The following is a 17,757-nucleotide window of genomic DNA, read 5'->3' as shown; positions in this document are numbered from 1 at the left end:
TCTGAGTCACCCCGGGAGCCCTGGAGAACAAGGTTTTCCACTGGTTTGGGTGACTCTTGGCTTCATCCCAGATGAGCTGCCCTCGGACCTCAAAGCCAGGGATAGGGCTTCTTCTCTTGCAGGCATTCCATTGACCCACATGGTTCTGTGGGCTTAGGAGTGGGTTATCTCCAGAGGGACTGAGTGCCTCCCATCGCTAGGTAACGTCTGCACAGCACTTGAAGGCAACTTCCTATTCTGTTTACTGGGCTTATTTTTACTTTTCTCTATGGGAGCCGTGTGTGTTCATTTTTTCTAGAGAGCATGTTTCCCATTAGCTGCGATGTGAGACCGAGGACGGCGTGTTGAGTAGGAACCTGCTCTAACGTGTAGCTTTCTTTCGGGTTTCCTACGAGTTATAGTTTTTAGGTGCATGGTTTATGGGGCCATGGGTACTCTGTGTCATTTGTTGAAAGGTCACACCAGCTATAAAAATAAGATGGTGAATGAAAAGCCACAGAGGCCGTGAACATCTGTGACGGGAGGTTCCCGGCTGGCTCCTCGTGAGAGGGAGCACCGGGCTCCGTCTGCGAAAGTGTGTAGCCACATGCAGTTCCAGGACCCATGAGATAGATGGCCGGGGACTTGTGGGCCGCCCCCTGTCCCCTTGGCTGTGTGTAACAGCACAGTGGGGACACCCTCGAGCCCTCCGCTACATTGCTGCATTCCACCTACAGCTCGTTGTGAATCGGATGTTATATGGAACTGGGAGTCGTCGGTGTCACTGAGGGAATTAGCCAGCCCCTAGGAAAGCAGAAAAATCTGGAAATATCAGTATGGGCTTCACAGCATCTGCCACAGGGAGGAGTTGAGGCTGACTGAGCTCTGGTCAGTGGTCACTGCAGGACACTGCAGGGCTCCCTAGGCTCGGAGGAGGTGCCGAGTGACATCCTGAGGGACATTACTGGGGACACACATCTGAGTGACCGGCTGGGCATGCTGGGCTGGCTGGTGGGCGGGGAGGGCTGCGGCTCTGTGGCCGACAGTCTGGCTGGTCCCAGGGGCACCGCACGGGCCCTGAGCAGGCATTTCTGAGTCACAGTTTCTGGTTTCTAACGGTTGAATGTTTATACAGCCCACCTCCCTGACATCAAAAATGGCGCTTGCAAAGAGACAAGATCTTTGGAGCGGAAGGAGAGGGGTGATGTTTTTAGTTCTAGAGTTTCTCTTAACTTTTCATAAGGAAAATGTCAAACCTTGAGGAAGGATAAGGAATCCCCAGGTGGCCTCCCCGGGTTCAAGGAGAATCCATCCTTTTCCCATTTATAACCTCCCTGCTAACCCAGCCTAGGACTTGGCATTTCTACACATAACATTAACATGTTATTTCATTCAGGGTTTAGACCTAACTCTGATGGTAGGTATCTTTTTAGATGAGGTGCATTATAGGAATTGTTCACCTGGATGACTCCTGTGACTAGAGATATTTTTATTTGAAATGAGTTGCTCTTCCAAGTGGGGCTGGAAGAAGCTCCCGGCCTATGAACTCTGTTTCTGGACCGTGACAGGTGCCGAGTCGGAGAGGAAATGTTCAGAAGGTCGACAGCATGTTTGCATGGCGCACATCGATGTGCACGGTCATTACAGAGGCATTTCCTTTGTATTGGATTTTACGAAGTCAGCAACACGTGTGGAAAAACAGAATGTGTCACTACAGACAGTTTGAGTTGCATCCTTCCATATGGTGCTTCTGTGACTTGGCCTCTGGAAGGGGGAGACATGTGGCCATGTCTGCAGACATGTTGCATGTTGAGTCATGGCCTGAGACCCCACCCTGGGCCACCGCAGAGGCCCGGCTGCTATGGGCCCCATCGAAGGGAGGTTTCAAATGGGCCTTGCCGGTGCGGAGGCTGGAGACAGTCCAGGACTTTGTGTAAGAGCTCGCCTCACATCTGAAGCTCCATGTTTTCCCCTTTGGAAATCAGGGAGACGTCCTGCAGATGGAAAAGTTGGAGGATTAAATAAATGACTTTGCCCCAGATCCTTAAAAAAAACCAACTAATAACTCAGCCCTTTTAGTCACAGATTGCTACTTCCTCCTGGCCGAGGGTTCTCGTTTGTCTAGCAGGAGAAAGTGGGCCACAGCCATGACAGCTGGGACAACGGGAAACTAGGAATTTAGACAATTTTTGCTTATTTAGAAGTTTTATGTTTAGGAAATTCGTACCAAATCTCTGCTTTATGAGGTTTCCTTTTTTTTTTTCTTTTTAAAGATTTTCTTTTAAATGTAGAATATGATCCTCCCGTGCAAGCCATCATTTTTTGGTGAACTCGAATAGGGTAAATATTTCTGCCTGTGTAATACTTGAAGCTAGAAAAAGAAATCAGATGAAATTAATTGGAGACAAAAAATAACTTTTATGTCCTAACACAACGCTGTTGTGGGAGGGGGGGTGGAGAGACATTTCTTTCTCTGACTCCTCATTAGTGAGTTTCTGCTTTAGAGTGTATCTGACACTCAGGTGGTTCACCCGGACGCTGGCTCATTCGCAGTGCAGACACGGTGGCCTTGTCACAGCTCTGAGCAAGACAGACAGAACAGGTTTGTCCTCCAAGTGGAGTCACGTACAGTGTAACAACCAAGGAGCCTAGGTTTTGCTCACAAACTGAGCCTTCTTTTAAGTAAACTGTGTGGCTATCACTCCAAGCACTGCGAGCTCTGTTGGTCCTCACTGCACTTTTTAATTCCCCTTCCTTCGTTTCATGGGGCGCCAGCTGCTGCCGTCACGTACCTTTATTAAGCATTGTTCTGTGATTTCCTGACACCAGTTACCTTAACCTCCGTTGACAAGGGGGGAGAAAAGGGCTTGTTAGATTTTCCGTTTCTGTTTGGTGATGGTCTAACGTGGTAATGACGACAGGGGACATGAGGATTCTGTGCCCATGGCGTGCAAGAACTCTCTCCCCGCGTGATCGGCCTGGTATCTGGGTGTCTGTGTGGAGGAGACATACGTCTTTTCTCCTGCCAGGCCATCCTTAGCTAAACAAAGACGAAGCCTCCTTCCCATAAGCTACATATTTCAAAGAACTCCAATATGGCAATCCCTCCAAGATTGATTTAAAACAACAACAACAAAATGTGCCCTGGTTTCTCCAGAACTCTGTGACGTGGTATTGAGATGTACTAATTCAGTTTATGTTGGCAAAAAGAGAACATTTGAAGTTACAGTTCTTTTACTGAGACGGGCACTCACAGCGTAAAAACACGGAGTCTCAGTGGCTGTATCGCCCGGTGCAGGGTGGAGCACTCCGTAAGTCCCACCTTCTGCATGAAATCTGCCCAGTGCTGTCTGATAGAGCTAGACCGCGCTTCTGAAGAAATTACACAAAGCGTGGGGCAGAGAGATGGATGAGGTAAGGAGAGGTCAGGAGGCAGGAGAAAGGGCCTACTGTACTCTCATGGAGTCGGCAGACCGCATTCTACAACAGAAGAGGAAAAGAGTTGTTTTCAATCCAGGGAAAACAACAGACTCTCTGCAGAGCCTCTGAAGGTCAGGCATGTGTAAGCCAGCGGGGAAAAGTCAAGAAGTTGTTGCAAGGTATGAAGCCCCACCGCACTGATTGTATCAAGTAGTTAATTCCATAGGAGGCACTAAAAGTTCAAGATACAAATAAAATAGTACTGCTAACATATACCAGGTGAGCTGGGAGCATTCTACAGGATGGGTTGTTCGGTAGGAGGGACACCAATAGATGACGCTGCGATGGTGTGAAACGCACAAAGGGTAAAACATGCTCAGGGTAACAGAGGTCAAGTTCATAACTTCTGTTATAATATAGGTGGGAAACTAACAATCCTAGTCGTGCAAGAAAATAGAGGAGAAAATACTTAGGAAACAAGCCAGATAAAAGTGATATATAAATATATATACAGTGTGTCTGTAAAGTCATGGTGCACTTTTGACCGGTCACAGGAAAGCAACAAAATACGATAGAAATGTGAAATCTGCACCAAATAAAAGGAAAACTCTCCCAGTTTCATACCTATTCAGTGCAGTTCAATGTAGGCTCACACACAGGTTTTTTTAGGGCTCCTTAGGTAGCTATCCCGTATAGCCTCTACAGACTCGTCACTGACTGATGGCCTACCAGAATGGGGTTTCTCCACCAAACTGCCAGTTTCCTTCAACTGCTTATCCCACCGAGTAATGTTATTCCTATGTAGTGGCACTTCATTATAAACGCGCCAATATTCACGTTGCACTTTGGTCCCGGATTCGAATTTAGCGAGCCACAGAACGCACTGAACTTTCCTCTGTACCGTCCACATCTCGATGGGCATGGCCGTGGGCTGCTCTGCTGTATACACGGTGTTACGTCATCATCTGCGCATGCGCACATGCTGCCATATCATTCTACAGAAACTGGGAGGGTTTTCCTTTTATTTGGTGCAGATTTCACATTTCTATCGTCTTTTGTTGCTTTCCTGTGACTGGTCAAAAGTGCACTGTGACTTTACGGACACACTGTATTAGTACCTAACGGGAGTCTCACCCATACACACATTTTGCAGGGTGATGACCACCATAGTGTTTGCTGACAGTTTCATCCTGTCACCAGTGCTATTACCATTTTTTGTGTGAGGAGAACACTTAATATCTAGTTTCTTAGCAGCTATCAGTATATACTACAGTGTTGCTGACTATCATTGATGCTGAACAGTAGATTTCCAAAACGTACTCATCCTCTAACTGCACACGTGTACCCTTCGGTCACTGCCTCCCAATTTCCCCACCCTCCTCCGGTGAATACTAATTTATAAAAGCTTTTATAGCTGTGTTGAGACCACGTTGATTTTAAGGTAAAAAAGGATTTTTACAGATGAAGATCACTTCAAAATGCACAGAGGTCCTCTATTTCCAGGAGCACCTTGGCTGAAACTTACAGTCACAGGAGAGGGTGTCTAATGGTACCGAACGGGAGTCCCACAGATTGTCTGTAAATCAGTGATGGGCTCCACCCACGAAAGTGGGGGATGGGTTTTCACGTTCCGCCCGTGGGAGTGGGAGTCGGGGTTTCACACTATATAGAGCTCTTTGGCCGTTCCTGTGTACCTGCCGAGAGAGCTCCACCCCGAGACCTAAAGGAAACCGGGGTGCAGTTCGCTCAGGGGTGAGACCGTTGCCACTCGGAGTCTCGCTTTGCCAAGGTCGGGCTCCCCGAGAGACAGGTGCGGCCCTGCATGGACCTGGGAGCCCCAAGTCAGGTGCATTCAGACTGCCCAGCGGATGTGAGGATTGCTGTCCCCCAGAAGCGGAGAATCATGCACGGCACCCCTGTGAACTTGCTGCAGCACCGCCCGCACTCCACGACAGGGAGGGCGCGGCCGCGGGGCTCATGGTGGTCTCCCTGTTGGTGCAGGAGAAGCCATACAAGTGTTCCGACTGCAGCAAGGCCTTCAGCCAGAAGCGAGGCCTGGACGAGCACCGTAGGACGCACACTGGGGAGAAGCCGTTCCAGTGCGACGTGAGTGGGGCGCCACCAAGAGGGGCGTGTGAGAGGCGTGCGCCTGTGTGTGCATGTGCACGTACCTGACTGCGTGTGCGTGTGTGCCTGAGTGGGTGTGTCTCAGTGTCTGTGTGTGTCTGAGCATGTGCGTGTGGACTTTTGTGTTCATGCATGAGCATGTGTGTGTGCCTAACGCCCAGTCACACTCTTCTGCTATTTTTATGTTAGAGATCAGCATCCATGTGTTTTCCCGAACAACTGCGTTACTTCTGTCCATGGTCACTTCTGTCCATGGTGGTCTCACCCAGGAGGACCATGGCACGGCGACCCAGGAACCTCTCCTCCTTAAATTAATCCATTCTCTGATTATTTTTACTGATGGTGGTCGTGTTTCTTCCTTTCCTCAGCAACGTCAACAGCTGCGCCAGTGACTTTGTTTCTATTCAGATGTCCTAAACGGGATACCTCAACAGCAATAGAGCTGTTCAAACAAAGGAGCTGGTGCATGCTTTAGAAATGCGTGTATCTATGAGCAGTTAAATCTCTGCTTTAGTTTTCAACAACCGTCAAAACCTCCTTCCTTCCTTCCTTCCTTCCTTCCTTCCTTCCTTCCTTCCTTCCTTCCTTCCTTCCTCCCTCCCTCCCTCCCTCCCTCCCTCCCTCCCTCCCCCCCTTCCTTCCTTCTTCCTTCCTCCCTTCCTCCCTCCCTCCCAAAAGGGACGAAATTGAAGGACTCGCTAGTAAGACAAGTCTTGTGCTGTTGATGCCATTTAGAGAGGTGCCCTCTAACCCACAAGGCACTTTGTTTAAGAGGTCTCATGGGAAAGTGTCCATATAGTCCATCATGGGGGAAAACGTCCTGTTTTCAGGCCTTGTTTCCTAGACATGTTTGAATACAGTCACTGGGGGGAGGGTGCTGAGGACACATTCAGTGCAAATAACTCTTGGGAACTACAATTAATTTTCTTTCTCCTTTAACTGCTTGTTAAATTCCATTCATTTCAGGAGCAGTGTTGCCTGCCGGACCATCTGGAGCACAGGAAGGGGCGGGATGTCCCTCGGATGGACAGTGAGCTGTGTGACCGCAGAGGTCTCTGTGTAATGTGCCTGCTGTGTTTGGGCTCTTCTAGGTTTGCGACCTGGCGTTCAGCCTGAAGAAAATGTTGATCCGGCACAAGATGACTCACAACCCTAATCGTCCGCTGGCCGAGTGCCAATTCTGCCACAAGAAGTTCACAAGGAGCGACTACCTCAAAGTGCACATGGACAACATCCACGGGGAGGCTGACAGCTGATGGCAGCGGAGGGGGCGGAGCCTGTGAGGAAGGGAGGGGCCCAGGGAAGAGGTGGGGCCCTGGGGAGTGGTGGGGCTCTGACAGGAAGCCCGGGTTTCACCCACCCCATCAGTGGAGCAGAAGTGGCCAATGTCATTCCTCCAAGCTCATGGTCTTTCTGGGCCTACCTTTAGTCTGTAGCTACATATGCAAAAATAAAAAAAAGAAAATCCTATTTTTTTCCAAGAAATGGTAGAAATGGAAAAAAGCATAACTTTGTAGCCTTATGAAAAAACTACTTGTGCTCTGTTCTTATAAAAATGGGAAAAAGAAGTCACGGCTCTCCTTGGCCATCCCTCTAATGAAGTTTATTAACATGCTCCTTAGTAAGCCTTTTTATTGTTATTTTTGTGGGCGTGGGTGTGGGTGTGTGCTACGCATATGCTGGTGATTGCAACCGTTTATTACTAATTTAGCCTTAGAGAAATTAAGACATCCAAGTGATTTCACGGCAGGTGAGGAAAAGGGCAGGAGTCTTCAGTGTCTCGAGCAGAGTTAACAGGATCAAACTTGCTGTGATCGAGTTGTGTGGCACAGACCAAAAGTGGACTTCACTTATTAACATCTCCCGACAGCAGGTTAATTTAAAATAGAGAGGAATTTAAGAACTAAAATGGCTATGGGAACATGGCTCATTTTCAGCAGTCCTTAGAAGACAGCACAACTTGCCCTCACAATTCAGAGACAGATGCTTCCAGCCTGGAACACTTTGGTTAAGATCTATATACAAGTGACCATCTATATACAAGTTACCAAGCCAGGCCCCCCGCGTATCTACGAGTTCTCTTTAGAAGTGACCAACAGACACACACACACACCCCTGAAAAGGGAAGCAGGACAGGTCCCCGGGGTTGGGGGACCCACAGGGGCAGCCCAGAAGTGTCATGACAATGTTCAATAGGATGTGTCCAGCCCTTCCCTCTCGTCCCACAGAGTCACAGGTCATGAGCTCTCAGGTGGGAGTCCTCAGAGCAGTAACATTCTGTTTTGTAAAAGACTGTCTTCTGGAATCCTGGGAGGAGCGATTCTGAAACCCTTCTGGATTGCTCCCAATCATCCTGTGTTACCAGGGATCCAGAATAAAAAAAAAGCAAACCTGGCAATTGTTAGGATTGAAGCGGTCACTGATGCTGAGGAGAGAAAGTGAAACAAGCCTAATTTCCTCCTTTAGGTGACATTTCTCAGCGGCGTGTTTGAGAGTGATGCAGGACAGACAGCTTGTTTGGGGAGAGGAGATGAGGAAATGCTATCGTGAGGTCAAGTAGCATCCATGGGAATCCAAACCCAGAAAAAAAAAAGAACTAAAACAAAACCCACATTCTGGACTGTTCTATGTGGGGCCTGCTCCAAAGAGAGGAAGTGTAGTTCTGAGAAGTGACTTGAGTCTCATGACTTAAGAAGAAAGGTTAGACACAAATCTTTTAAGTCGACTCTTGTTTTAGTATTCTATTCATGCTCAATTCTAGTTCTGGGGAGGGGGGAAGCCAAAAAGATTCAATGTGGATATCTAAACTCTCTAAAAATACTAAATTTGCAAACTGAGCAGAGATCACTTTAACATATATCTACAAATTCCTAGCTTATAACACAGGAGATCTCTACACCTTCGTGGTGAGATGTAGCATTCTGCGTCAGAAGTCATGGACCGTTCAGTGGGACGGGTTTGGGTCCTGTTCCTCTCGCGTCATTTGTCCCAGCACTGTATTTTAAGATCCTGAGTGTCCATGGTCTGACCCAACTGGGCACCAGTACCCTCTGAATAGAAAGAGACAGCTGCACAAGAGGGTTGTGTGCACAATTCACATGTCTGCACATCCCTCGGGGCGCTGCCCTCTCTGGGCGGGATGCTTCCCATCCCAATGCTGTGACGGAAGTGAGGCTTGAAGCCAAATACCTAGCTGGTGCGAGCCTCCGTGACTCCCACGGGGTGGGGCTGCTGAGGGGATTTACTCGGAGAACCCGTGTCACCCTGTGCGGAGTAGTGCAGAGTGGTGTGGCCAGGAAGAGGTGCCGGGCCTCACCAGGCTGAGGGTTGGTAGTCAAGGGAGACTCCATGAAAGGTGTGGAAAGACCCGCCATCCCGTATTGAAGTCACTGCCACCAAACCGGGTCCTCTGGAGACTCGTGTGCACGCTGTCAAAAGGACGCAGCGTTGTGGATCTAGCACCGTTTGTGTCCTGCAGCGTTGAGGTCAGGTAGTGACAACAGAAAGATGACCCCATTTCAAGATGGATTGAGAGCTGAGAAGATCAAGAGTCATGGAGGGCAAGGCTTCTGGGCACGCAGGAGCACAGGGACCCACAGCGAGGGGTCTTCCTCCTCTTTCCCGCTGGGAAGGAGTGTGACTCACGTGCTCGCTCCGGGGGAAAAGGACAGACCCTCGGGGACCCATGAAGTCAGAGCTCAGCCATTTTTAAGAGGTGCTCGGGTAGGTCCCAGTATCCTTTTCTACTTACTAGCTTTGAATATTGGCATTCAGGGTGTTTGTATACATTGAAGCCTTCCTGTTTCATCATCAGTGGCTTATTTTCTTTCCTCCTCTTCTTCCTCTTCTTCCTCCTCCTCCTCTTCCTCTTTGTTCGGGTGCTGGCTAGATAGAGCACTTTATCGATCAGCCATGATCAGCAGTGGCAGCCTAAGATTCATGCTTGAGGTTGCTCCGGATAGTTCCAGTGCTGCTTTTAAGAAACATCTGTATCACGCGTGCACATGCCTGTGTGTCTGCAGAAGATTGCGTGCAAAGATTATCCACGTAAATCCATTATTTTGCTCCAGACTTTTTAAACCTGTTGCCGCCCACTCACTGCTGAGAGTGACCATGGGTCACAGAAGGTCGCCCAGCCTAGCATGTGTATCCGCTGTGCCCGGCGCTGAAAGGGACGGAGGCGAGAGGGCATGGGTACAGGAGACACTCATTTTCCCCCCCACACACATCTGTCCCTTGTGAAAACCCATCTTGCAGTTGTGACTAGATGGAGATGAGTAGGCAGGAGGAAACATGCCTCGTTAAAGCCCTTAGATTGCACCATTAATGCTGAGGCCTGTTTGCATGTATGTAAATGCAGAACTTCAGTCGCACTTTTATTGTCCTGTAAGTCTATAATAAATCCACGCAGGTCACTGTGTCGGTGGTCTGAGCCCTGTCTTTTACCACAGAACCATCACAATCCCTGTTCTGTAGTAAAATCCGGATGAACATTTTAAAGATTTTTTTTTGTGTGGGAGAGAATTAAAACACAATTGCCGTCACACCCCGGGCTTCTGCTGCTGCGGTTGACTTCGGAGCATCCCTAGGTGGGAAGTACCCTGCAGTCCGGCCGAGTTGGTCTCAGGGCAGTCCGGGAATGGCTCGCTCCGTCTCTTCTCACCCCAGGTCTCATGTCGACTGCGTGAAGAGGAGGGAGTCCACCACGAACCACAGAAACCTGAACGAGCAGCAGCACCTCAGAGAGAGAACATCCTGACGGTCACACATTGACTTGAAGGGTGATAAAAGTTATAGCTTGTATTTTAGGTATTCCCTATTTTTTTTAAAGTCCTATTTCATCATCTCTGTAGTCCCTTGATCTTGAGAGGTTTCCCTGATCCAGATAATAATCATCATAATCACCATCATTATCTTGAGTCTCCAAGAGTCGGGTTTGGAAGCCAACCACGCATTCACTAAACTTCGATTTCTCGGAATCGGCTGAGACACTCGTTCTTTGGAGTGGACTCATAGCCTTGACCGCCTTGGGCTCAAAAAGATGTCATCACCCAGGTTTTAATTAGTTGTATGACAGAATAAAAACAAAACAAAACCCTGGATCCTTCCCTGCGGACCCCGTCAGAACACCCCTGCTCTCCTAGGCCCGTGAACTAGCCCGGAACTCAACAACTTTCTTAGGAAATGGTGCTGCTGACCAGTGTCTTAAGTTTTATTTTCTCCCTTTAAAAAAAAAAAAAGTGCTTAACACACTATTGTTAAACAAATGTTTATATTTGTTACTCAGGAAGCTGCCTAAACATTTGATGGTATATTTAACTTCCTAATTCTGCAAACAGTGAGGCAGGTAGAATACATTTTTATTCCTTGGGCTGGTGCCAAGTTGGCATATGACATTGCAGGAGAAATCTAAGATTTTAAGTAATGTTGGTAATTTATATGCTGGAAATTGAGAAAGGACTCAAGGCTGCGGAAACTTGATCGTCTGAATTAATGCAAAGGAGTTCATATAAAATGTCACTGTTTCTGACAAGAAACACTGTAGACTTACTAGGAGCTAATTGCACTTAGAAAGCACACACTTTCCTTCGGTAAATAGTATAAAAATTAAAGGAATCCCAGCTCCTAGTGGACCCTAGAATCATTCCATTGCTTCGTGCCTGACTTTTGCCTTCTTGGAAAACATCCTTTGATGCTCTCTGGTCCTTAGAGTTCATTTTCTCTGACATCTTACACAAAATGTTTGGCCGATCTTTCTTCCCACCCCCATTTTTCTGTGAAAACTATTGTATGTGCACATTTTAAAAGTGTTTCTGAGAAACAACCAATGGTAAGATTTTATATTTGTATCTCATCTGGCAGTGCTGCGTGGTTTGTCTCTGGTGATGAATTTGTCCGCACCCCACCCCTGCCCACATCTCATTCGATCTCCATGGATGGCTGACGGATGGGCTTGGATTAGGGTCTGCGCCCAGAGAGACATACGTCCTTTATACCTAACAAACAAAATTCCTCATCACCCGCGTGTAAATCTGACAGCAGCCTGACGGTCGGTATCCAAATGAGACAGCCTTGGAAAGTACACTGGGAGCTTGCGGACCATGGACGCCAACCTCACTGCGGAAGTCAGAAAGGGTAGACCACCGTTCCCGGGATTTGTTGAAACAATGCACCCTCTGTTCTTTCTTTTTTTTTTTTTTAATTTATTTTTGTTTTTTTTATTTTATTTATTTTTAGAAAGGAGAGAGAGACAGAGAGGAGAGAGAGAGACAGAGAGAGAGAAGGGGGAGGAGCTGGAAGCATCAACTCCCATATGTGCCTTGACCAGGCAAGCCCAGGGTTTCGAACTGGCGACCTCAGCATTTCCAGGTCGACGCTTTATCCACTGCGCCACCACAGGTCAGGCTGTTCTTTCTTGAATACTTGATAGAGCAACCCATCAGAAGGGAACCACACTGGCTTCCAACACTGTGTTTTTTCCTTTCTAAAGTGCTAGCATCTGGAGAACTTATGAAAATGCCTTGGACGGACAACAGATGGTCTGAAATGACCTTTATGAAATCGACACACACTGTAGAGTCCCTGTGCTAAGTAGGAACATGGACAGACACAGCTGGGGAGCTGTACCATGTTTAATCTCTTCTAAAACTTGAATGCAGCAAGCTGATGAGTCTGACGGAATATCATCTATAGTAATCAGGAGTTCGGATGCTAGGTGACAGTTAACCAGCCACTGCTTTGAATGGTCTGGAGTCTAGTTTTATTGTTGAAATATAGTCCCACCCACCACCATTGACCCAGGTCTACCCCAGAGCAGACTGTTTGCTGCTGGTCCCCTCCCGGCCCACAGAGCACACAGCACTTTGCAGACGGGCAATGACTAGCACTGGTTACCACAACCTGCCACCTCCAGCCTTTCCCACTCCCCCCATATGGAGTTCATTCCTCATGCTGTTCCAGCAGCTTCCCCCTCTGTGAGGTGGCCTCCACCTCCACCTTTAGCAGGGCTTATGGAGCAACAAGGTGCTATATTGTTCCTGGACCCAAATTAGGATGTTTAGGACATTAAGTTGAATGATTTCTGCTCTGACTGTAAAATATGAACTCAGGGCAGACAACATGTAGTTGATTAGGGTATTATTAGACTAAGTGTGTGCATGGAGCCCATTGGCTTGATACTGAGAAAAACTGTCCCATAACCTCCTGAGTCACAGATCTCAGCCCTAATGGCAGTGGCCTCGTAAAGGGTGCGTTGTCTCTTGCTTACCACAGATCCCGAGAAAGACGGCAGTCCCAAGTCATGGAGACAAAAAGCAGAATTAAAGATGTCTTACAGACGGGAGTGACAATACCCTTCCAAAAATGGGTAAGTGGGAAGTAAAATTCCAGGTAAGAGTGTTGCAATTTCAAAACTCCAACATCCTTCCTATTATACATTATAGATAGGGTTCAGGGTCAAATCCTCATCTCCCCTTTTACCGGAGACCAACCACATCCTGCCTCTACAACACCAGTTCCGAGAGTCTAAGGACGAATGTGATATATGTCACCTCCTCGCCTGGCACATTCAGGACCCCTTTAAAGGAGTGGTTTCTTCCTTGTGTCCAAGAGCTGATGCTAACACGAGAAAAGGACAGGAAGTTAGTCCTTCAGATTTACAGGTGTCGTGTCAGACTCAGGTCTCTGTTACTATCTCAAGCCCAGGCCAGAAATCGTGGTCGCTGGGACCTGCCTCCTCCTAGGCCCCCATGCATGTGGGGAGACCCCAGTGTCTCCCAATCAGGTGGTGCAGAGGGTACAGCTGCTGCACCCCACACTCCCCAGAGCCCTCTGTTGGGTCCTGGACTTTGAGGGCCCATCCCAGTCCTGCATTTCTGGTCAGTGCCATTGGCAGGTGTCCAAATGACTGAATTCTCTACCATTTTACGACCCCATGATACTCTGAATCTTCTCATTCCTGATGTAGCCCACACCCCTCAACATCAGCCACCCCCGGACCTGGCATTGCAGTAATATAATGTTATAGTAACTAAATATATAGAAATATTAAAAAATATGGAAGATGTATAGAAATAATTAGGACATAATATTAAAAGCAATTAAGGAAATTAAATAAGTTATGCCATCTGGATAGGAATTAATCTAGGGTGTACAGATATGATAGGCAGACTCTGACTTTTGTGCAGGGCCCAGCTAGTGTGTGTGTGAAGTTCTATATAGATAAGAAGTGGCTTGATGTCATCACTCTGTAGGTTAACATAAACAAGACACTTCCCTAGGAACACCTTAAAAGTGGATTGATGTGACATTTCAGTAGATTAACATAAAATGGACTCCCTGCAGGGAACTCCCCAAAAGGTGGTTTTAGGTGATAATCCTGTAGATTGACACCTGTTAGAAGATATTCCCAGAAAAGGTACTAAAGCTGAGGGGCCCCCTGCTGTGGTAGTTGCCCACACTTCAACCATGAAGGTGGACTGTCTCCATGCCTCTCTGACCAAGGACAGCCGAGAGGAGCATGCCTATGGGGCCCCCTTAAGCTGTACCCAGGCACGCCAAAAGGATTTGTGAGTAATAAACTGCCCCTGTGATTCTTGCAACTGACTTGTGTGTCGGTTGTATCTTTCCTCTGGTGGCAGTTGGTGTCGGCACTGATAAATAGCATCCTCAAAGCCACCTCAAGAGTAGTCTCAAAGAGGCTGACAGCCCTGCTGATAAGCAGGACTGTCCCACTGTGCAGGGAAGTCGAGTGAGGGATGCCTGATCGATGTGGAGCTCGGGCTCTCCTGGGACACCTGGCGTCCGCTGCCCAGGTCTTCCGGGCATCTTCTGAAACCCTGCCTGTTTTCAGCCCTGACTGCAGTTTTCCTGAGCATGCTTTGCCGTCCAGCATGGCCGGTTCACGTCTTACATGGTGGAGACATTTCCTCCCACGTCTCACAAGCCCTGTAGTCAGGAGATGTGAGTGGGGCCCAGAGAGGCAAGGTTGGCTTAACACTCGAAAGTGAAGGTAATTTAATTCACCATGCCAACAGAGTGGAAAAATATCAAACCAATATGCTCATCCCCACAGGCACAGGAAAAGCATCTGATGCACTTCAGCATCAATAGCTGACACAGTTACTGGCACACCAGGAATAAATAGAAAGGGGACTTTCTCAACCCAATGTGAACAGCAGAAAGCAGTAGCTTGCACCACACTGGGTGGTGGGAGACAGGGCACTTCCCCCTGAGCCCACGAGGAGATGGGCCGCTGGCTCTCCCCGCCTGCCGTCCACCCTGTCCTGCAGGGTCTGGCCGGGTTGTTACCAGACAACATGACCATCTACCTAGAAAATCTGATGGAGTCGACAAACAGCAACTCACTAATAAGTGCTCTCGGCCAGGTGGCAAGGCATGAGAACATTATACAAAAATCAACTCTATTTCTGGATACTAAGAATCATTACCGTATTTCCCCATGTAGAAGATGCACATTTTTTCAAAAAATTTGGGGTCTGAAAACTGGGTGCGTCTTATACAGTGGTTGTGGCATTTCAAATGCCATTGATGGAACTGAGGATGAGGCAATTTATGAAGACAGTGATTCGTCATCAGAAACAGAAGAAGACAAGCTAATTGAGGGGAGTCCTGACAGTGCTGAGGAGTTGTGTGAATTTTATGATGAATAAAACTTGAGTTCAATAACTTTATGTGATACATTTTTTTTTTTTCAAATTTCAGGCCCCAAAATTAAGGTGCATCTTATACATGGGAGTGTCTTATACGTGGGGAAATATGGTAATCAGAAATTGAAATAAAACCGAATAAAATAATTTAGAATGGCATCAGAAATACAAAACACTTTGGAGTACATCTAACAAAGGATGTGTAAGATCTGAAAATTACAAAATATCACTGAGACAAACCTAAGATCCAAATAAATGAAGACACACGCTCCGTTCATGGGTGGGAAGGCTCAATATTGCTAACGTGATAACTTTTCCCACATGGATCTGTCCAGACGAAAGTTTCAGTGGGGTTTCGGTTTGTTTAGAAATCAAGAAGATGATTTTGGATTCCTTTAGACACACCAATGATCAGGAATAGATGAAACACTCAGGAAAGGAGTAAAATGGAGGGCCCGCATCACCTAACTTCGGGTTACAGCAGCCCTGGCGATAAGGTCCCAACACAAAGATTAGACAGAGATCAACAGGACAGCACAGGAACAGGGACGACAGATAAGGGTGCCAAGGAAATTGATGGAGAGAAGGCTGTCTTTTCAGCGAGCGGCGCCGGGCCCTCTGGACCACGGCGCAGAGTCCAGTGAGTGGGGCGGCCCAGCCCCAGGCTGACTCTGGTGGCCTGCGCTGTGACTGGAAGGCCCTGGCAAGCACCGCCGTCTTCCACGTGGTTTTGAGAAAGGGTGAGCCACTCCCGGAAGACTTTCAAACAAATCAAGAGCAGAACAGAATGGAGCCATCACACCTCCCGTGGTCGTTATGTTCCTGGAAAACTCAGCATCAACTCAAATGATGCCAGATGATTTGTGTTGATAGAGCTGGAGACATTAGACTCAGATAAGCAGAGGAGTGGCTGGTGTGTGAGTTATTGGACAGACCTAATGAGGGGCTGCTCACTGACCTTCACCTCTCGCTGTGCCCCTTCCACTTTGACCTTTAAACTCTCCAAAGGCTATGTGAAAGGAAAAGGGGAAATGCTTCAAATCTCACTCATTTTTCCAGGGGCCTGTTTTACTCTGGGAAATTTGACGAAATGCCCAAGACTCTCTAGACTGATCTTTCCTGTGATATATGAGCTGTGGGAGCAAGTATGGCTGGTCCTGCCACAGCCCAGGCTCAACCGTCCTGCAGGGAAGCCTGCCCTCCGCCTGCGGGCCACACACTCTCTCTCTCCACTGACAGACAGCATAGGAGCTTCCTAAGGTTTCCACTGTCACTCATCTACATGCCGCTTGTCCCCAGTTTGTCTTCAGCCCCGTGCTGCCCGTCGGGCGGAACCCTGAGCCGGCCTCACTGCTTCTCACATCACAACGCCCCAATCAACTACGTCCACCTGTACGCTAACGACTATAATTCTGATTACCTTATTCTCCATCCTGAAAACTCTCGGAGGCCTAAATGACTCTATTTCGTTGCCTTTCAGTACAACTACCAGATTCGGTCAAACAAGACGCACAAAAATCCTGAGAAAGAAGTTCTGGGGAGTGGTCCATGCGTTATGTCTCAGCAGGGGCAGGGGTGGGGCACCACTATTCTGAAAGTGCCAGGAACACCTGGCAATGCCGAAAGGCCCTGTGGTGTGATGTCACCCACACCCAGGTCACAGAGACCTCAGGGGCTCTGGACATCCACAGGAACAAACAGTAAACACTGAGTCAGGGCTGCAAAGCATAAGGTCTCCCCTTCGTGTTTTATAAACCTTCCATTTTCCAGTGAGGATTTTGGTGGCTTAGAAGGATTTTATCTGGGGCCACGTTTGACAGACGGTCGTTAAGAGGATTAAGGGACTGAAAATATCATAAAGCCCGTAATGGACCACCCTCTGCGCGTTGGTAGTACAAGATTTTTGTTTTGTCAGAAAGAGGAACGTTAAGAGGTTGAACACTAAGGGGCTGTGGTCAGAGAGCACTCTCCCATCCCGTTCTCCTCCCCCACCTGCAACGTTTGAATTTCCGCTGGTGTCTTTATGCTGGAGGTCAGTCACTGTCACTTTCTGTTCAAGAGAAAGCAGTCTGCCTGCCTCTGACTCTGGTGGGATGGCCCTCAGCATTCCTGTCTGGGTCCCTTCCCGACTGCTAATCTTTGCACCCCACACAATACCGGGGAGCGGGGACTTAATTCCAGCCCCCTCAGGTGTGCTGGGCAGCTCATCTCTTCACTGAATCACTGCTTTGCCACTCGGTTGCAGACCATTATTTCTACCGTCTTCCGTGTCTCCCCCCCTTCCCCGCCCTCCCCCCAGGAGACATTCCTCCGGTTTTGACTAGGAATTTGTTGGTCAACACTTGGGACTAAACAGATGCGGAAGCGAAGAAGCGTGTGGCACCAGACATGCAGATATGCGACCCCTCCCATTCAGCATGGTTCACAGCTGACAAGAGCCATGACAGTAATGGATGTGACCCTCGGTGGAACAATCTGGAACCTCAGCACCCTGGGACCTCCCGTTCGTTTCTCGCTCAGCTACTACTGAATTAATGTGGGCAATAAATTGCTACTCAGAGGG

General features: G+C 48.1%; 1 protein-coding gene across 3 annotated transcripts in view; it reads left to right on the top strand.

The window, feature by feature from the left end:
* PRDM5 (PR/SET domain 5) overlaps nucleotides 1–7,147 on the top strand; it is a 98,218-nt gene extending 91,071 nt beyond the window's left edge. For all 3 annotated transcript variants that reach the window (XM_066384498.1, XM_066384510.1, XM_066384519.1), the window contains 2 exons: nucleotides 5,401–5,505; nucleotides 6,618–7,147. In XM_066384498.1, the coding sequence (XP_066240595.1) occupies nucleotides 5,401–5,505; nucleotides 6,618–6,782 (270 nt within the window). In that variant the 3' untranslated portion in view covers nucleotides 6,783–7,147. The remainder of the gene's footprint in view (nucleotides 1–5,400; nucleotides 5,506–6,617) is intronic.
* The last annotated feature ends 10,610 nt before the right edge of the window (nucleotides 7,148–17,757 follow it).

This window comes from Saccopteryx leptura, chromosome 1, assembly GCF_036850995.1.
Source record: "Saccopteryx leptura isolate mSacLep1 chromosome 1, mSacLep1_pri_phased_curated, whole genome shotgun sequence".
NCBI lineage: Eukaryota > Metazoa > Chordata > Mammalia > Chiroptera > Emballonuridae > Saccopteryx > Saccopteryx leptura.
This window is presented reverse-complemented; position numbering and strand designations above follow the sequence as displayed.